At 38.9% G+C, this 21,906-nt stretch overlaps 1 protein-coding gene across 2 annotated transcripts in view; it reads right to left on the reverse strand.

The window, feature by feature from the left end:
• UMPS (uridine monophosphate synthetase) overlaps window positions 1-21,906 on the reverse strand; it is a 32,818-nt gene that overhangs the window by 2,873 nt on the left and 8,039 nt on the right. Inside the window, exons 2-5 of one of the 2 annotated variants that reach the window (XM_036243701.1) lie at window positions 10,445-10,598; window positions 7,359-8,030; window positions 5,247-5,422; window positions 3,700-3,814 (exon numbers count right to left, since the gene is read on the reverse strand). In XM_036243701.1, the coding sequence (XP_036099594.1) occupies window positions 3,700-3,814; window positions 5,247-5,422; window positions 7,359-8,030; window positions 10,445-10,598 (1,117 nt within the window). Of the gene's footprint in view, window positions 1-3,699; window positions 3,815-5,246; window positions 5,423-7,358; window positions 8,031-10,426; window positions 10,599-21,906 lie in introns of both variants that reach the window. The other variant, XM_036243700.1, reaches the window with a different exon arrangement.

Consider the following 21,906-nt stretch of genomic DNA (forward strand, 5'->3'; position numbering starts at 1 on the left):
ATACTCTACTGCTGAGCCAAACCGGCCAGGGCAAGGTATTTTATTATTTTTGATGCAACTGTTAATAAGACTCTTCTCTTAATTTCTCTTTCTGGTAGTTTGTTATTGAATAGAAACGCAACAGATTTTTGTATATTGTCTTTGTATCTGTCAAATTTACTGAATTATTTTAGTAATTAAAATAGTTTGTTGGCTAAATCTTTAGGATCTTCTGTGTATAATATCATGTCATCTGTAAACAGTGACAATGTTGCTTGTACCTGTATAATTTGGATGTCTTTTCTTGACTAGTTTTTCTAGTGCAGCGGTTCTCAACCTGTGGGTTGCGACCCCTTGGGGGATTGAACAACCCTTTCACAGGGGTCGCCTAAGACCATCGGAAAACACACATTTCTAATGGTGTTAGGAACCAAGACACCGTTCCTCTATCCGTCTCCAGGCAGGTCTGCCCACATACAACATGAGGAACTGCATTAAGGGTCGCGGCATTAGGAAGGTTGAGAACCACTGCTCTAGTAGGACTTCCAATACTATGCTGAATAAATTGGTGAGAGTGGGCCTCCTTGTCTTATTCCTGATCTCAGGAAAAAAGCTTTCAGCTTTTCAGCATTGAGTATGATGTGTTAGCTGTGGGCTTGTCGTTTATGGCCTTTATTATGTTGAGGTACTTCCCCTCTACTCACTTTGCTGAATCTCTATCATGAATAAATGTGGAATTTTGTCAACATTTTCTGCATCTATTGGTATGATCAGATGACTTTTATCCTTCATTTTGTTAATGTGGTGTATTACATTGACTGATTTGTAGAGTTAAACCATCCTTGCATGTCTAGGATAAATCTCACTTGATCATGGTGTATGATCATTTTAATGTATTTTTTTAGTTCATCTGCTAATACTTTGTTGAGGATTTTCGCATCTATGTTCATCAGGATATTGAACTGTAATTTTCTTTCCTCATGGTATCCTTGTCTGGTTTTGGTATCAGGGTAATGGTGGCCTGGTAAAATGAATTTGAAAGCATTCCATCTTTTTCTATTTTTTAGAAGGACTGGTATTAATCCATCTTTGAACATTAGAAATTACCAGTAAAGCTGTCTGTTCCTGGGTTTTTATTTGTTGGGAGTTTTTTCTGTCTTTTTTTTTTAGTGACTCAATCTCCTTACTAGTAATCAGTGTATTCAGTTTCTATTTCTTCATGAATCAGTCTTGGTTGGCTGTATGTTTCTAGGAGTTTACTAATTTCTTATAGGTTGTCAATTCTTTGTAATTCTGTGGTATCAGAGCTACATCTCCTCTTTCATTTCTGATTTTGAGTCCTCCCTCCATTTTTCTTGGTGAGTCTAGCTAAAGGTTCACATCTTTTCAAAAACCAGTTCTTAGTTTCAGTGATTTTTTTCCCTATTGTCTATTAGTCTCTATTCCATTTATTTCTGCTCTGATCTTTATTTCCTTCTAGTAACTTTGGGCTTTGTTTGTTCTTCTAGTTCCTTAAGGTACAATATTAAGGTGTTTGAGATTTTTCTTTGTTTCTTAAAGTAGAAATTTATCACTCTGAATTTCCCTCTTAGCACTGTTTTTGCCACATCCTATAAATTATGGTATGCTGTATTTCCGGTTTTATTTGTCTCAAGATCTCTCTCTCTTTTACTTTTATTTATTAAGGTTTTTCTCTTTTGATTTCTTCTTGGACCCACAGTTGTTCAGTAGCATGTTGTTTAATGTCCACATATTTGTAAATATTTCAGTTTTCTTCTTGTAACTGATTTCTAGTTTCATACCATTGTGGTTGGAAAAGACGCTTGATATGATTTCAATCTTCTTACATTTATTAAGACTTGTTTTATGGCCTAACATGATCTATCCTAGAGAATGTTACATGTGCACTTGAAGAATGTGTGTCTTTTGTTGCTTTTGGACGGAATATTTGGTATATATCTGTTTTAACATGTCATTTAAGTAAAGCCAATGTTTCCTTATTGATTTTCTCTCTAGGTGATCTACCTGTGATATAAGTGGGTATTAAAGTCCCTTACAGCCCTGGCCGGTTTGGCTCAGCGGTTAGAGTGTTGGCCTGTGGTCCAGAGAGGCCCAGGTTCGGTTCCCGTAAGGGCATGTACCTCGGTTGCAGTTTGTCCCGTTGGTTGTGTGGGTGGCAGCCACTCGATGTGTCCCTTTCGCTTCAATGTTTCTCTCTCTCTCTCTCCCCCCCCCCTCCAGCTCTGTCTGAACAAAAAAATGGAAAAATGTCCTCGGGTGAGGATAAAAATAAATAAATAAATAAATAAATAAATAAATAAATAAAGTCCCTTACAACAAGTCTGTTAATATTTGCTTTATATATAGGGTGGAGCAAAAGTAGGTTTACAGTTATTCATATGGAAAATAATACAATAATAAGTAATAATGCAGGAATAAACTGTTTCATATACTCACAACTGTAAACCTACTTTTGTCCCACCTGTATCAGCAAGCTGTAGCGAGGCAGAGGGAGAGCACAAAGATGGAATTCATCAGCTTATGTTCCCAGAGAATAGCTCTGTACGCCTCAGGTGTGTGCCAAACTGAAGCTGGCCCTCAGGCTCAAGCCCTAGCACAAATAAATAGGCTTCTTTCATAAAAAGACTGGGGCACATTTCAGTATGCTATCTGTGCAATGCCCTGGGGGTGGTAACATTCTAAGAATGTCACTCCAATTGTTAAGAGTCCTGTGGGACTCAGCAATGCAAGCCCCACCTGACCACTAGAGCCAGGTGACTAAGGGATGTCAGCTGCAAAGCACTGGTGTAAGAACTTCCCTCCAGGAGATACTAGAGCTCTGGAACACAGCAGAGGCAGGGCACACAGAGAGCACCTGCCTTTTGAGGTCTCTGGAAAGCCCTTGGATGTGGGTTTAATTAGAGGCCTGCCTCTCAGGCTGCAATTAAGATAATCAGCTAATAGGCATTTTTCACAGAAAGATGGAGTCAGTTGCCTCTTGCTGTGTCCTGTGGTGGCAACTGTTTAAGAACTTTTTCTCTATTGGTTACAGTAGGCCTAATCCATAAAGAAGGAAAGAGATGGAAGTAGGCTAGAATAAACTCCTATACTCGTGATTAGCCAACCTTTCTTGTACAACTCAGGAAAAACACCCATAGGATATTTAAATATGTATATTTTTATAACCTAGATTACTCTTCTATTGATTAGGGACTATCAATCAGTGAGAAAATCTGCACTGCTTTTTAGCCACTACAAATGTATTCCTCAGACTGCTGAAAGTGTTACATGTTCAAATACACTTGGGAGACCATGTATCTCCACACTGGAGTCACAATAGACATTAGCACATCAAAGGTCTGCCAAGTCCTTTAACAAGGAAACAACCATTTGATTTTGTTTAGCCCAGTGCATTCTTTCCCAAGCACCAAACACCTTTTTTGGCAGCATATTCAGAACATCAGCTGGGAAACACAACTAAAAAAGTTGGTACATTTCAATGAAAAGCAGCTCTCTAAATTTTCATCCTAAAATTAGACTGTAAGCTATTTTGCATACCTAAGTCAGTATCACTAGGCCAAAGGGGTCATTCATTACTGTTCTAGATAAACAAGCTTTCTCTTTAGCAACTTTATAACACACAACATTTCTTTCACCTTGCCCCGCTGACTTGCGTAAAGAAGTATATTAGAACTATGACCAATGAATGAACAGACTTACCTCCTGCTTCTAACTGAACTCCTGGAGTCAAGTGAAGAAATTCTGGTTTCATGCTTACTCGTGAGCCAGAAATAAAACCAATCACAAATTCAGAATGCTCTTCAGCCATTCTAACCTAAATGGAATGTAACAGAACAGATTACAAGAAAGCAGTTAATCACACAGAATAATAGGTCCACAAGTAAAAAATTAACTAGGAAGAAACTTTGCTGTTTTATAGATGTCTTTTCTCATTTCATATTAAACTCATTATATGCAAAACAGGCAATCTTGGCTATGAATCTACATACTTGCTCTATTAACCCTCTCTCCCTCTCCCAATTAACCGTACCCTAAAAACACTGAAAATCCTATTTGATGTGTATCTACAATCCAGATGCTATATAATTACTTATTTGTAATAATGCTTGGGGATCCACCTACTTCCAAAAAGGATATGAGGAAAGTACTCTAGAATACATTTCTAAAGGGCATAAAACCACACTGAAAACCTACTGCTTATTTACACAGGGTATTCCATATTCAAGGAGAGCTCTGTTGCCAAGAGCTAAAAAAATCTCAACTCGACAACTTTCCCTCTTCTTTAACATTTGCTTATAATTGGTCTCCACAATTTCTATACCACTGTCCAACATTCAAAGAAGTTTGTCTAGGTCTGTCTGACTTCCTAGTTTGGCTCTTCCCAAGGACGTACGCAGTTCTGTACTACCACCTACCAGAAAGCAATGCCTTGTCCTTGAGCCAGACCCAGACTCCCGGAATGCCTTATGGAGCCTCTGTTCTTATGAGAGCTGGGAAATCAGACATTTATGGACAGGCAGTTCAGGGGTGGGTTTAAAACCTGCTCCTAGGGCCAGGTGAATTCTTCACAGTTCCACAGACAGTATTTGAAATAATATGAAAAAATAAATTCCCAGGTAAAAATTAAAATGTTGTTAAAGTAAAAATTTCAGTTACTTTTAAAAGTAATAGTCTTTAAGACATCTGTAAAGGTGATCTATTCAACTCTCTAGGTGACTAACCAACTACGAAACTTTTTAACTAGGTAATTATCCTCTCTCCTTTTATCCTGACATGCAGTTGTGGGTGCTGGTATTAATGTGTAGGGTGTTATAAGAATGAGGGCATTACTAGAGGAAACAAAGTGTCTGGACTCTAGCTAAGAGCTTTCCCATACAATACCAATCAATAAAGAAAAGCCACTTCATGTGGGCTGCTGTCTTGAGAATGCATCTCTGTGGGGTCTGGGAAGAAGCTCTTCAGTTTCAACTGAGGTGAGATGAAAAACAACAATTCTATCTTAAAGGCCAAATGTTTATCCGACCAAATATCTGTTTCAATGTTTCTCTCTTAAGCATACAATTCAATTCTTTTAAGTGTCCACTACAAGATATAAAATGCTATGAACTATCAGGGAACTCTAGCCAGTTCGTATTAATATACTGTCACCTAAGAACAGCTGATTTTTTTTGTAAGCAGAGTTCCATAGACCCCAAATTCAGACATTTTCTTCCTCTGGAACACGCAGTGCACAGCGCAGTCCTTACCGCTGCTTTAGTGTAGTTCCCAGTGGCCAAGGAGCCGGCGGAGCTCATTTCTGCAACGAGCAGGCACCCCCGGTGCAAAGGCAGCCCGACTTCCTGCAGGCCTTTCACAACTCCCGAGCCTGGCACCACATGAGCATTTACTAGATCTGCCCAGGAAGCTATTTTAAAGACACCACCTAGGAAGGGAGAAAAAAGACACTTGTCAAATTTCACACAAAAACCTTATGAAATAATCTCTTAGTAACATGTTAATGAAATAGTGAAACACTTCAGGAATTTTCGTGTTTCAGTGGACTACTTGTGGTTCTAAATGTGAAAATTTATCTGTCTACCTTGTAGCTAGTTGAGAGATCACAATAAGAAAAAACTCTTGCAAGTTCTGTACTTAGTTTACAAGCAACACTAAGACTATTTTTCCTTGCAGCCTGAAGCCTGTGATCACCAACATAACTTGTGGAATTAGAAATGGACCCCAGTGAAGATGGTGCTTATGGAGGTCAAAGATATCAACATTCGGAAATTCCTTTGAGGATGACCAATTTTCATTCTGCAGGGATTTCATGGCAACTTGACCATTTCTCAAACCTTCTACTTGTTCCCAGGTCTGTCTCTTTCAGTCTTTAAATTTCAATAGGCAATTGTATTCTTTTTTTTTTTAATCCTCACCTGAGAATATTTTTCTATTTATCTTCAGAGTAGGAGGGAGAGAGAGGGAGAGAAAAGGAGAGAGAGAGGAACATCTATGTGAGAGAGACACATTGACTGGTTGCCTCCCACACGACCCCAATCAGAGCCAGGGATGAACCACAACCAAGGTACATACCCTTGACTGGAATCGAACCCACAACTCTTTGGTCTGTGGGCTGACGCTCTACCACTGAGCCAAACCAGCCAGGGCAGCATTTGTATTCATTGTAAAAGCTGACTGCAATAACCCGAATAGATTTTTGGAAAGATTATATGTAAACCTCTAGAAAGTTTCTATAACTTTTACTTCACTCAATAAACTAAGCAGGACATGTTAGGCACATAAAAAAAAAAAAAAAATCACTAATAGACAAATCTATCCTAAAGAAACAGCTTAAGAATATGCAGAAATTACTTTTAAAAAGATGCCTATCAATGTTATAAAATAAAAGGTTACATGAAAAAAAGTCTTAGAGTCCTGGCTGGTTTGGTTCAGCAGTTAGTGCGTCAGCCCATGGACCAAAGAGTCACGGGTTCAATTCCAGTGAGGAGCATGTACCTCGGTTGTGGTTTGGTCCCCAGCCCTGGTCAAGGTCATGCAGAAAGCAACTGATTGATGTTTCTTTGTTTGTTTCTTTGTTTCTTTCTCTCTCTCTCTCTCTCCCCCCCTCCCTCCCTCTCTCTCCCCCACTCTATCTGAAGATAAATGGAAAAATACCCTCGGGTAAGGATTAAAAAAAAATAAAAAGCTATGTACAATATGGCAGAAATTTGTATAGAATAGGTAGAAAATTAATCAATTTTTTTTCAACCAACATATGCTCTACTTTGAGTTCCTATTTAATAGAAAAAAAATGTAAATGAACGTATATCATCAACAAATTTTTTGCTAAAAGTAAATTTTACAACTTTATACTACTTTTTCATTGTTTTATGTTTCTGGAATTTTCATTTATCAAATCTCAGAACTCACTGTGTTCTGCCAGGGCCAACTTCTGTCATTTTTGCTTCCCTAAAACCTATGTCCCAGTCTTCTGGCATCGGCACACCCACTTTCTTTAGGGGAACTAAGTACCCTTGACCAGATCTCAGTTTAAGTTTACACAGAGTTAATCACCTCACATTACCAGGGGTGGGGGCATAGTACCCAGGCATTACCTATACTTCTAGCTGTTCTATACCTAAAGGTATTCTATACCCAGTGACTGAATTCAGGTAGGCATGAGAAGTGTGCCTACCTGAGGAAGAAGAAGGAAGAAAGCAGAGGTGATAGAAGAGAAAGCAAGTCCAAAAGACATCACTTGAGCTTCTGGATCCAACCATGCTTGACAGCCTGTTTCAGTGACGTGAGCCAATGTATTTCTTTTTTTTCTTCAGCCAGTTTAAGCTAGATTTCTTTCTTGTAGATTCCTGAAAAATACTTACCTTCATACTGCTTTTTTACTGTGTTTCCTATATCTGCAAATTTCCTGTCTTCAAATATTAAGAAGTCATGGTGTTTTGCCAGAGTTGTTAACTTCTTCATCACATCCAGAGTAAAATCATTCAAAATATCCACATGAGTCTTAAGCATGCAAATGCTGGGGCCTAAAGCATCTGCTAGCTGCAACAGCTCTCTGGACTCTGAAATGTCAGCAGACAGACACAGATTGGTCTCCTTCTTTTGCATAAGCCTGAGAAGCTTTGATGCAACTGGGTGGATCCTGGGCAACTCTGCCCGTGCACCAAAGCTGAGTTCACTGGGCGTTTTCTTTATAGATGGGAGAGAACCATTATGATCAGCTGCCACAAAAACATTCTCCTGAATAAATCTCTTCACTTTCTCGACCATTTCAGCATCAATTTTTTTCTGTTGCTCAAGAATCTCCAGCACTTTGGACAGTGTACACACCGAGTGGAGACGAATCCCATGTGCCTGCAGCGTGTCCTTGCCTCCTTGCTCCCTGTCCAGCAGCACTATGACATCAGTGACCTTCAAGCCCTCCTTCTGAAGAACGTCCACAGTTTCCAAAACACTAGATCCACTGGTAACGACATCTTCAATGATCAAACAGTTTTCTCCTGGATTAATAGCTCCTTCTACAAGACGTTTAGTACCTGGACAAGAAAGAATTATATTGATTCCAATTTAATATTTCATTCAACTCAAGATGTATCTTACAAAATAAATCTGGCATGTATTTATAAAGAGGTGGATAATCTAAATCTTATTTCCTGATAATCTACTTCGGAGCTACTTTATTTCTGATGAATCTTCAATATGCTATAATTACTGTTTTACTCATTGTCTCTCTATCTCAAAATTATTAGTTATAGATACAGAATATTTACAGTAAAACTAGCAAATTATTTTACAATGTAAATAAAAACCACTTAACATGTTTATGATCAAAGTTTCAAATATGGGGTTTCTTAAAGCAAGATCACCTAGATCAAGGACTGTGATGAAACAAAGAATATCACAATGAAATCATTCCGTTGGTCCATCAACAAACCAGTTCATTACTCAATCGCAGCCATAAAACTGGTCTTTGCATATATAGATTCAGGAGGAAAAATATTCAGCAACCATTCAGACCAATCACTACAACTTTATAAATTATATAATGCAAAGTGACTAAATACACTTTCCCATTCCAACTCCAAGATAGACTATTTTTAGATAATATACAAAATGTACATAACTCAGGCTGTAGTTTATAGATTCATTTTTAGAGACTCATTTTCTTATTTTTTACTACCAAATTTGTCTTATTTTGACGCAGAAAAGAACCGGTGAACACTTTGCCCAGGTTTTGAGCTTTACCACAGGTACCATCTTTGCCCTTTCCCATTCCTTTTCTCTGAACCCCTTTTCTCCCCCGTGAAGAACCAGCAAGTTTAATTGACTCAGCTTGAACTAGAACACAAGTCTGCAAGTATTTATAGGCATAGTTAAAAATTAACAATCTTATTTTAAGAAATATTTTTGAAGACATATAATAAGAAAATGGAAATAATAGTTTCCTTATGGGCAGAGATTCATATAGATCAGCGATTTTCAATCTGTGGGTCACGACCCCTTTAGGGGTCGAACAACCCTTTCACAGGGGTCGCCTAAGACAAAATAGTAGCAAAATTACAGTTATGAAGTAGAAACAAAAATAATTTTATGGCTGGAGGTCACCACAACATGAACTATATTAAAGGGTTGTGGCATTAGGAAGGTTGAGAACCACTGATACAGATAAACACTGTGCCTTCAAGCAACAAATATTTTTACTACTTTTAAAGTAGACAACTGCAAACAAATAAAACTAGACAAAATAGTTTAACAAACACCCCTAAACACAGCACTTCACCACTTAACAACTCATGGTCAATCGTGTTTCAACTATATCTCCTCTCCCCCCCACCCCCAATAGTTTTTAGGAACAACTCTCAGAAATCATGATTTCATCAAAAAATTTTTAGAATGCATCTATAAAAGGTAAGGATTCTTTAAAAAAAAATATATATATATATATATATATATGTATATAACATAAATGCTATCACATCAATACAAAGCAAAACAAAAAAACCCATTACTTCCTTAAAATCAAATATGAAGTCAATTCCAATATTTTTAGGTTGATTTGGTTTTAAAGCAAGTCCACATGTTTAAAACATCCACCTGATAACCTATTGCCATGGATGCAAGAAAACAATCTCTTCACTAAGAATTTCATGTGGCATTTATATTACTTTGAATAATTTTATTTATGCATTTTTCTTCATGCAATTTAAATATAAATATACTGGGCCCTGGCCGGTAGGGCTCAGCAGTAGAGCATTGGCCCACATACCAAAGGTCATGGGTCTGATTCCCAAGTCAAGGTACCAGGGTTATATCCCTGGTCCTGGTTGAGGTCATGCAGAAGGCGACCAATTGATGTGTCTCTCTCACATTGGTGTTTCTCTCTCTCTCTCCCCATTCCTCCTTCCTTTCTACTCTCTAAAAATATATCCTTGGGTGAGGATTAATAACAACAAAATATACACATATACACACACACATACTGGGAAAGTGCTCTTAGAACATTCTGACGAGAGAAGGGCTGGTAAAAATGTTGGGTCTCACAGATATAGTGCAAAATAAAGGCACTGTTTTTCATTCCCCATTTCACCCCTAGACTCTAAAGCAGGGGTGAGGAACCTTCTTTCTGCCAGGGCCATTTGGATATTATAACATCATTCTCGGGCCGCACAAAATTATCAACCTAAAAATTAGCCTGCTATATTTTTGGTCAGGCTAATTTGGTGAGGCATGTGATGTTAGCTGGTATGGATTTCGTGAGCCTTATATGGCCTGCAGGCTGGATGTTCCCCACCCCTGCTCTAAAGGAAAGGAAAGTGACTTATAGACACAGTTAACAAAGTCCAGAAGCCATAACTTAAAGGACTTATGAAGAACATTCAAGGTAAAACAGCAGTGCCTAGAAGAAGAAAAAATTATAGCAGCATGACATTACTTATGCACTTTATTTTACCATAATCCTTTGTTTCTTTTCTTCTAATGAGCATTGGAATTTGGTTAGTTGAACAGATAACTGTAGCCAACGGTAAAGCTGTGTAAGGTACGCCACAGACAGTGTCAAAATTGATCCTGGCATTTTGGGCAGTTTGAAATAAAAGTTCTGCAACCTGTAAAAAAAACAAAAAACAAACATATAAACTACTATTATTATATTTTAAATTATGTATAAATAAGGTAATAGAACTTCAAAGACAGTCATAGAACCTAGTAGGAAATAACCTCAAACCTGATTAGAAAACTACAAATGCCTTTTTGTTAAATCACCCTCTGCATAAACCCATTTGAAAACACAACAATAAATCTACTGGCCTAGACTCAGAGTCTGCTCTGAGGGCAATACAGGATGTGTAAGGGAAGGTTATGATGCTGACCCCAAAGACTAAGGATGGCTCCCAGGGTTCCCAGTTTCCCTTGGTAATCCATTATGCTTTCAGTATCTAAACGTTTATATTACCGACTAGTTATATTTTCTTCCTCAAAGAAAGTCTTCAGTTATGAAGTTTCATTATAGAAATGAAGAAAACAATCCCATTTATAATTGCATCAAAATAAATAAAATACCTAGGAACAAATTTAACCAAGGAGGTCAAAGACCTGTATACTGAAAATTATAAGGCAATGAAGAAAAGAAACTGAAAACACAAATAACTGAAAAGATATTCCATGCTCATGGATTGGAAGAATTAATATTATTAGAATAATCATACTACCAAAACAATCTATATATTCAATTCATTCCCTGTTAAACTTCCAATGGCAAGGGGCAAAGTCAACATGGCAGAGTAGAGGCCCTGGCTGGGTAGCTCAGTTGGTTAGAGCATTGTCCTGATATGCCAAGATTATGGGTTTGATCCCCAGTCAGGCCACATAAAACAACCAATAAATGTAGGAATAAGTTGAACAACAAATCAATGTCTGTCTGTCTTTCTCTCTCTTCCCTTCTTCTCTCTCTCTATAATAAAAATGGGCAAAGGACCTGAATAGACACTTCTCCAAAGAGGGCATACAGATGGCCAAGAGACATATAAAAAAATGCTCAAAGTCACTAATCACCAGAGAAATGCAAATTAAAATGACAGAGGTTATCACATCAACAAATCAACAAACAAGTGCTGGCGAGGATGTGGAGAAAAGGGGTCTCTAGTACACTGCTGCAGCCACTATGGAAAACAATATGGTGTTTCCTCAAAAAATTAAAAATGGAACTGCCATTTGACTTAGTGATCCCACTTCTAGAAATATATCCTAAGAATCCTGAAACACCAATCACAAAGAATATTTTCACCCCTATGTCCATAGCTATTTACAATAGCTAAGATCTGGAAACAGCCTAAGGGCCCATTAGTAGGTAAGTGGATAAAAAAGCTGTGGTACAGCCTTGGCCGGTTTGGCGTGGTGGTTAGAGTGTCTTCCCACAGACCAAAGAGTCACAGGTTCAATTCCAGTCAATGGCATGTACCTTAGTTGTTGTTTGTCCCCGGCCCTGGTCAGGGTCATGTGGGAGGGCAACCAGTTAACATGTCTCTCTCACATTGATGTTTCTCTCTCCCTCCCTCCCACTCTATCTGAAGATAAATGGAAAAATGTCCTCGGGTGAGGATTAAAAAAAAACAAACAGTGGCATATTTACACAATGGAATACTATGTAGCTATAAAAAAGGATCTCTCACCCTTTGAGACAACACTGAGGGACCTGCAGAGTATTACGCTAAGTGAAATAAGCCAGTCAGAGAAGGACAAGTACCACATGGTCTCACTTATATGTGGAATGTAACATACAAAATAAACTGATAAACAGAATTGATGCAGAGACGTGGAAGTATGGAACAGAATGACGATTCTCAGAGGGGAGGGCAAAGGTGGGAAGAGATTAACCAAATAACTTGCATGCATATATGCATAACCTATGGACACAGACAATCGTGTGGTGAAGTACTGGGAGTTGGCAACCCCATTGTTGCCAACTCCCAGTACTTCACCACACGATTGTCTGTGTCCATAGGTTATGCATATATGCATGCAAGTTATTTGGTGGAGGAGGTCAATGGGGGGAAAAAGTGGGCCATCTGTAATACTTTCAACAATAAAGATAAATTTTAAAAATTAATAAAGGCCTTCAAGAAAATGGAAAAATATAGAAGGGGAAAAAAATCAGTAATAAAAGAAAAAAGATGGCAGAGTAGGTAAACCCTGGACTCACCTTCTCCCATGAACATAAAAACTAAATTACAAAACCACCACCACTGAGAACCACCTAAAGACTAGCTAAACAGAACTCCTAAAACTAAGGATTTAAAGAAGAAACCACATTGAGACAGGTAGGAAGGGTGGAAACACAGACGGGGCAGGTCCTACACCCACAGTGTAAAGATTAATAAACGGGGGATAGCTAGGCTATGGAGGTCCCCTCAGAGGAGTACCCATAACATCTGGCTTTGAGAACTAGCAGAGATTATGTCCCAGAGAGAGAAAGGGTTATGGGAGACTGACATACTGTTCTTAAAGGTCTCAAGTACGAACATATTTACTCCAAGTTCTAGTACAGAGGTAGCAGCTTAAGAAGGACCTGAGTCATATGGGGAAGGAATTCAACTGACTAACTTTAGGATGAGTGCTGGAGGAGCAGGGACTGGGAGAGCAATCAGGGGATGGACATGCTGTCAAGCACCACTCTTCCTTTGCTCAGCTCTTCTCACCCCCAGCTGGCCTGGCATGGGCAGGTACAAAATATGCCACTCTTTATTAACCTAATAATAATCACCCTTCCCTGGCATCTCCCTGAGACCCTGCCCTATTCAACCTGTTCACCTAGCTGGAGCTTCTTTCAAAGCAGCCTCCCAAGGCCTGCACTGCTGACTCTCCCAAAGGTCCACAAACCCTACAAGTAGCAAGCACCCTCAGCTTGCATTGTAGCTCCTGCCAAGTGGCCCCAAGTCTGGCATAAGTGATGGCTCGGCGTGGCTTGCAACATGGCGCCAACTGGGCTGCCCCACACCTGGCACAAGTGGCAGCTGGCCAGTGCTCATATCTTAGCTCCCATCAATCTGTCCCAACCCCAGAAAAAGTGGTAGCCAGCCTTGGTTATCTTCTTAGCTTCTCCCAAGTACTTCCAAGGCCAGCACACAAAAACTGATGAAATGTGCAAGTACTGGAGCCTCTCCCAAGCAGCTTCACAACCAACACACTTGGGGGATGGCCTTGCCTGGCACCAGAGCCTTGCTAAAGTGACTTCCACTCCCTGGGGTCAGCCCTTGCACAACAGCTGGCCACTGTAGTCAAAACAGGCCCTCACAGCCAGTAAGCCTGAGGGTCAACCCCATTCACTAACATGCTAGCTATAATCGAGGCTCAGCTATAACAGGAAGGCACACACAATCCACAGAAGGAACACCCCTGGAGCATCTGGCTCAGGTGACCAAGGGAAACTATGCACTGGCCCCATAGGATGCCTTATATATAAAGACCAGTAGATGTAGTGGATCTACCAAATACATATACAAACAAACACAGAGAGTCAGCCAAACCAAAGAGACAAAGAAACATGTCCCAAAAGTAAGAACAAACAAAACTCCATCAAAAGAACTAAAAGAAATGGAGATGAGAAATCTAACAAATAAACACATCAAAACATTGGTAATAAAGATGCTCAATGAACTCAGGAGAATAGAAGAACTCAATGAGACTTCAAAAAAGAGATCTAGAATATAAAAAAAAGAACCAATCAGAAATAAATACAATAACTAAACTTAAAAAAAAAAAAAAAAATCACTAGAGGAACTCAACATCAAATTAAATGAAGTAGAAGATAGAATAAGTGATCTGGAAGACAAGGTAGCAAAATGCACCTGGTTGAAATAGCCAAAATAATTTTTTAAAATGAGGATAGTTAAGGGATCTCTGAGACATCATCTAGAGTATCAACATTTGCATCACTGGGGCCCCAGGGTATGAGAGAAAGGGACAAAAAAAACCTATTGGAAGAAATAATGACTGAAAACATCGCTAATCTGGCAAAGGAAACAGACATACAAGTCAGGAAGCACAGAGAGTCCCAAACAAGATGAATTTGGAGAGGCCCACACCAAGAAACATCATAATTAAAATGCCAAAAGTTAAAGACAGAGAATCTTAAAAACTATAAGCTTATTTCTCAAAAGAAACATTGCAGGTCAAAATGGATTGCCATGAAATATTTGAAAGTGACGAAAAGCAAAGACATACAAACAAGTTTACTCTACCTAGTGAGGCAATCATCTAGAATCAAAGAAGGGAGAGAGATTTGCCTAGACAAGAAAAATCTAAAGTGGTTCATCACCACCAAACCAGTATTACCAGAAATGTTAAAGGACTTCTTTAATTTATTTTTTTAAAGTATGTTTTTCTAAATTTTTACAGAGAGAGAGAGAAAAGAAGAGAGAGAGAGATCGAAACATCAATGAGAGAGAAACATCAATTGGCTGCCTCCTGCACGCCCCCCAGTGGGGATCAAGCCCACAACCCGAGCTTGTGCCCTGACTGGGAATTGAACTGAGACCTCTTAGTCCATGGGACAATGCTCAATACACTTAGCCACACCAGCCAGGCTAAAAGGACTTCTTTAAATAAATAAGATTTAAAAATGTGAATAAGAAAAATTCTCAATGACAAATGTAAACAATTAGCGAAAGCAGTGGATGAACCAACTATAAAGCTATTACGAAAGTTAGAAGATAAATGTAGGAAGATCATGTGCAATTACAACATTAAATTAAGGGACATATACAAACACACACACAAAAGTAAAAATAATGACAAAAGCCCTGGAAAATTTGGCTCAGCAGTTAGAGCGTCGGCCTGCAGACCAGAGAGTCCTGGGTTCGGTTCCCACCAGGGTCACGGACCTCAGTTGCAGTTTGTCCCCAGTCCAGTTGGGGTCATGTGGGTGGCAACCACTCAATGTGTCCCTCTCACATTGATGTTTCTCTCGCTCTTCCTCCCTCTCTCCCTCTTGCTCTATCTAAACATAAATGCAAAAATGTCCTTAGGTGAGGATTAAAAAAATATATAATAACAGCCCTGGCCAGTTTGGCTTAGCAGTTGAACATGGGCCTGCGGACCAGAGAGTTCCGGGTTCAGTTTCTGCTAGGGGCAAGTACCACCAAAAAAAATAAAATAAAATAATAACAACAAAAGCATAAACATGTGGGGGGATGTAGAAATTGTCGTGGTTTTAGAATGTGTTTGAACTTAAACAACCATCAACTTATAATAGGGTGCCATAAACATATTGGTATATAGGAAGCACATGGTAATCACAAACCAAAAGTCTATAAGATATATATATATGAAATAAAGAGAAATGAATTAAAAAAAAAAAAAAAAAAAACTACAGAAAGTCATCAACATACAAGAAAGAAAAAGAATAAGAAAAGTGTGGGGTTGGGGGTTTGGTGGATAAACAGAAGGTAACCTTGAGGTATGCATTCTTACGGCCTGGCCAGCCAAGGATCAAAGTATACATGTGAATAGATAAGGTATGCATATTGGGTTTGGAAAGCCACCCTGATAGCACCAATGGGCTTATTGCCCAAGCGTGAATATATTTGTTATATATCTCTGCTGAAAACAGTGAGAGACAGCTGAAATAGGAAGTATGCTGGGGTTGGCTGTAAGGTCAGCAGAGAAGCAATTTCAAGGACTTAATTACACATGTAACCTAAGGAACCACTTTGCAAATAAATTGGGCTACATCCAGAGATCTGGAGCATTTGCTCCCTTGTGATGCTCCCCCTCACTTCAAGCAGTGTCTGCCTGTAGTTCATTGCGTTGCAGTGACCCCTAGCAGGCCAAGAGAGTCAGCAAAAGGAACGGAGAAGAACTACAAAAACAATCAGTAAGCAATAAAATGTCAATGACTATACATACCTATCAACAATTACTTTAAATGTAAATGATTAAATGCTCCAATTTATACAGTTGCTAAGTGAACAAAAAATAAAAACCCATACATATGCTGCCTATAAGAGACTCATTTCATATCGAAAGTCACACCAGCTGAAAATAAAAGGATGGAAAAAATATTTCATGCAAACAGAAAAAAAAGCTGGGGAAGCAATAATCATATTAAGACAAAATGAACTTTATTTATTATTATTATTATTTTTTGGTATGTGCCCCTAGCAGGAACCAAACCCAGGACTCTCTGGTCTGCAGGCCAATGCTCCAACCACTGAGACCAACTGGCCAGGGCAAGACAAAATAGACTTTTAAACAAAGGCTGGGCCCTGGCCGGTTTGGCTCAGTGGTTAAAGTGTCGGCCCGCAGACCAGAGAGTCCCAAGTTTGGTTCCCGCTAAGGGCACGTACCTTAATTGCGGTTTGGCTCTGGCCCCGGATGGGGTTGTGTGGGTGGCGGCCAGTTGTGTTTCTCTCGTATCAATGTTTCTCTCTCTCTCTTCCCCCCTCTCTCCCTCCCACTCTATCTGAAGATAAATGCAAAATATGTCCTCAGGTGAGAATAAAAAAAAACACAAAGGCTGAAACAAGAGACAAAGAAGGGCATTTCATAAACATAAAGGGATCAATCCAGCGAAAGGATATAACTTTCATAGACATCTCCATATCCAACATAGAAGCATCTAAATATATAAAGCAAATATTGCAGACATAAAGGGAGATCAACAGTAATACAGTCATAGTAGGGGACTTCAACACCCCATTGACATCAATGGATATATCTTCCAAACAAAAAATCAGCAAGGAAACAGTGGCCTTAAATGGCACATTAGACCATATAGACTTAATTTACATTTTTAGGACATTTCACTCCAAAGCAACAGAACATGCATTGAAGTGCACCTGGAACATTTTCCAAGATAGACCACAAAACAAGTCTCATATATTCTCCTATTACAATGGTATGAAACTAGAAATCAATTACAAAAAGAAAAGTGAAAAACACAAATACATGGTTGCTAAACACCACACTACTAAACAATAAATGGGTTAACAATGAGATCAAGGAAGAAATCAAGATACCGTGAGACAAATGAAAATGAGAACACAATGATCCCAAATAGGAGGTATATAGCCAAAGCAGTTATAAAAAGGAACTTTATAGCAATACAGGCCTACCTCAAGGAAAAAAAAAAAAAACCTCAAATAAACAATCTAATTTTACACCTTCAAAAACTAAAAAAAAAACAAAACCTGAAGTGAGTAGAAGAAAGGAAACAATAAAGATCAGAGCAGAAATAAACAAAATAGAGATTAAAATAACTGAAAATATCAATGAAAAAAAGTGATAACCCTTTTAAGCCGGACTTATCAAGAAATAGAGAGGGCCCATATAAAAAATGTCAGAAGTGAAGGAGAAGTGACAAGTGACATCACAGAAATACAAAGGATTTAAAATAAGGAAATACTTTGAACAATTATATGCCAACAAACTGGACAACCTGGAAGAAACAGATAAATTCTTAGAAACATACCATTTTCCACAGCTGAAATCAGGAAGAAACAGAAAATCTGAAGACACTGCTACCCACTAATGAAATTAAACCAGTAATCAATAATACTCCCAACAAACAAAAGCCCTGGACCAGATTTCTTCACAGGTAAATTTTTTACCAAACTTTCAAAGAAGAATTAATACCTACTCTTCTCAAACTATTAATAAAACAAACAAACAAACAAACAAACAAAAAACACTTAAGAGAAGGGATGGCTCCCACACTCATTTTACAAGAACATTACCCTGATACCAAAATCAGACAAACACACTATAAAAAAAAGAAAATTATTGGCCAATATCCCTGATGAACTTAGATGCAAAAATCCTCAACAAAATATTAGCAAACCACATTCAGCAATACCATATAAAGGTTGTATACTGTGATCAAGTGAGATTTATTCCCAGGATGCAAGGTTGGTTCAACATCTACATATAAATTAACATTATACACCACATAAATAAAATGAAGGATAATAATATGATTATATCTACAGATGCCGAAAAGCTTTTGACAAAATCCAACATTCATTTATGATAAAAACTCTCAGCAAAGTGGGTATAGGGGAACATACTTCCAAATAAAGGTCATACATATATGACAAAAACCACAGCTAACATCCTACTCAAAGGTGAAAAGCTGTAAGTTTTATCTCTCAGAATGGGAACAAGACAAGGATGTCTACTCTCACCACTTTTATTTGACATAGTATTGAAAATCCTAGACTTAGCAGTTAAGAGAAAAAGAAATAAAAGGCATCCAAATTGAAAATGAAGAAATAAAACTGTTTGTAACATGATACTATAGAGAGAATAAAGAGTCTACCAAAAAACAATTACAACTAATAAATGAATTCAGGCCCTGGCCGGTTTGGCTCAGAGGTTGGAGCGTCGGCCTGCGGTCCAGAGAGACCCGGGTTCGGTTCCCACTGAAGGCACGTACCTCGGTTGCAGTTTGTCCCCGGCCCTGGTTGGTCGTGCGGGTGGCAGCCACTCGATGTGTCCCTTCACATCGATGTTTCTCTCTCTCTCTTCCTCTCTCTCCCTCCCGCTCTATCTGTACACAAAATGGAAAAATGTCCTCGGGTGAGGGAAAAATAAAAATAAATAAATAAATAAATGAATTCAGTAAAGTTGCAGGATACAAAATTAATATTCAGAAATTGGCTGCACTTTTATACATTAACCATGAACTATCAGAAAAAGAAATTAGGAAAACAGTCCTGCCTTGGCTGGGTAGCTCAGTTGGGGCTGGAGCATTGACCTGATGCACCAATGTTGCAGTTCAATCTCCAGTCAGGGCACATACAAGAAGCAATCAATGAGTGCATAAATAAGTAAAACAACGAACCGGTCTCTCTCTCTCTCTCTCTCTCTGTATTTCCCCTCCCATCTCTCTCTGGAATCAATAAAAAAAATTTTAATTATAAAAAAAGAAAAATAATCCTATTTACATCAGCATCAAATAGAACAAAATACTTAAAATAAAGTTAATAGAGGCAAAAGACCTGTACTTTGAAAACTATACAACACTGCTGAAAGAAAATGAAGACACAAACAAATGAAAGGATATAGTATTGTGTTTATGGGTTGGAAAAATTAACACTGTTAAAATGGCCGTATTACCCAAAGTAATCTACATATACAATGCAATCCCTATCAAAATATCAGTGGCATTTTTTTCACAGAACTAGAACAAATAATATTTACATATAACCACAAAAGACCCCAAATAGCCAAAGCAATACAGAAAACAAAGTTGGAAGTATCAGGCTACCTGATATCAAATTATACAAGGATATAGTAATTAAAACGGCATGGTACTGACACAAAAACAGACACATAGATTACTGTAACAGAACAGAGAGTTCAGAAATAAACCTGGGCTTATATGTTCAATTCATTTACAACAAAGGAAGAAAGAATATATAATGGGGTAAGGACAGCTTTTCAATAAATACCGTTGGGAAAACTGAATAGATACAGGCAAAAGAATGGAACTGGATCACTTTCTTATACCATATACAACAATAAACTCAAAATAGACTAAGACTTGAATGTAAGACTGAAAACCACAAACCTCCTAGAGGAAAAATAGGCGTACTCTTTGACATCACTCTTAGTAATATTTTTTTTTGTTAATCCTCACCTAAGGATATCTTTTTCCATTGATTTTTAGAGAGTGGAAGGGAGGGGGGAGAGAGACACACACACATCAATTGGTTGCCTCCCGCAAATGCCCTGACCAGGGCCAGGGACCGAACCTGCAACCCAGGTATGTGCCCTTGACTGGGAATGGAACCCACAACCCTTCAGTGTGCTGGCCAACGTTCTCACCACTGAACAACATCAGCCACGGCAGTAATTTGTTTTGCTATGTCTCAGTAGCAAGGGAAACAACAAAAATAAATAAATTAATAAATAATAAACACACACACACACACACACAGATGGGACTATATCAAACTGAAAAGTATTTGCACAGTAAATGAAACCATTAACAAAACAAAAAGAAAACCTACTGAATGAGAGAAGATACTCGCCAATGATATAGCTGATAAGGGGTTAGTATTCAAAATACAGAAGATACAAATTAACTGCAAAAACAAACCGATAAAACATAGGTAGAGGATCTAAATTAGCGGTTCTCAACCTCTGGATCGCAACCCCTTAGGGGGTTTCACAGGGGTAGCCTAAGACCATCGGAAAACACATATTTCCAATGGTCTTAGGAACCGAGACACCGCTCCTCTATCCGTCTCCAGTCGGGTACGCCCACATACAACATGAACTGTATTAAAGGGTCGCAGCTTAGGAAGGTTGAGAATCACTGATCTAAATAGACATTTCTCCAAAGAGGACACACAAATAGACAAAAGACCTATGAAAAGATACTAAACATCACTAATCATCCGGGGAGTGCAAATTAAAACCACAATGAGATATCACATCACATCTGTCAGAATGACTATCATCAACAAATCAACAAACAAGTTTTGGTAAAGATGTGGAGAAAAGGGAACCCTGTGCACTGTTAGTGGGAATGTAGATTGGTGCAGCCACTATGGAAAACAGTAGGAAGTTTCCTCAAAAAAAAATTAAAAATAGATGAGCGAAAAATGGTGGCGGAGTGAATGGAAGCTACACAGATGATCTCCCAGGACCAAATGGGAATTACAACTAAAATAAAGAACAATCATCGGAAAAAAGCAACAGAAAAGCAGCGGGAGAGGACCATATTACCAGGGACACTGAACGAGCCTGGTAGGCTCTGCAGAGGCACGAGAGGGTGGCAGGCTGGGAACCCATGGACAGCAGTAATCTTAGCTGTGAGCAGCGCCCTCGGGGTTAAAATCCCAAGCGGCTCCACAGCACAGAGGGCCGGGACAGAGCACTAAAGAGCAACAGCCACTTACCCTGAGCTCTGGCAGAGGGAAGGTGGAGTGGACTGGACTGGAATTCTGTGGGGACACCTGGGATTTGGAGGGTGCTCAGAGTTTGTGCTGAGTTGCGGCCATGAAGAACGGTGGCCAGCTTGCTCCTTTGCGGCAAGAAGCTGTGGCAGCCCCTCCCTCGAAGATTCAACCCCACCCAGGTGAGCAAAGAAATGCAAATTGAGGCTCATTAACAACCAGCATCTGCCCCACCCTTGGGAAATCCTCTTAAACTGAACACCTGAAGGAGTTTCCCATTGAACTGAGAACCCAAGGCTTTTCAAGTAACTGAAGCTAAGAACCTCCAGGCAAAAAGCTAGAGGATAACTGAACCTTTCCTAGGCTTGCAAATCTACCCAGGAAAGACTTCACCGTGGTGTTTAACGTGGGCCCTCTTGCGCTCTTCCAAACCCAGTAGAGGGAGCCACAAACAGCAGAACACCAACACCCACACCCACAGGGAAAATTTGGCAGGCTCCAAAACACACTGACA

This window comes from Molossus molossus, unplaced genomic scaffold, assembly GCF_014108415.1.
Source record: "Molossus molossus isolate mMolMol1 unplaced genomic scaffold, mMolMol1.p scaffold_m16_p_5, whole genome shotgun sequence".
Classification (NCBI taxonomy): domain Eukaryota; kingdom Metazoa; phylum Chordata; class Mammalia; order Chiroptera; family Molossidae; genus Molossus; species Molossus molossus.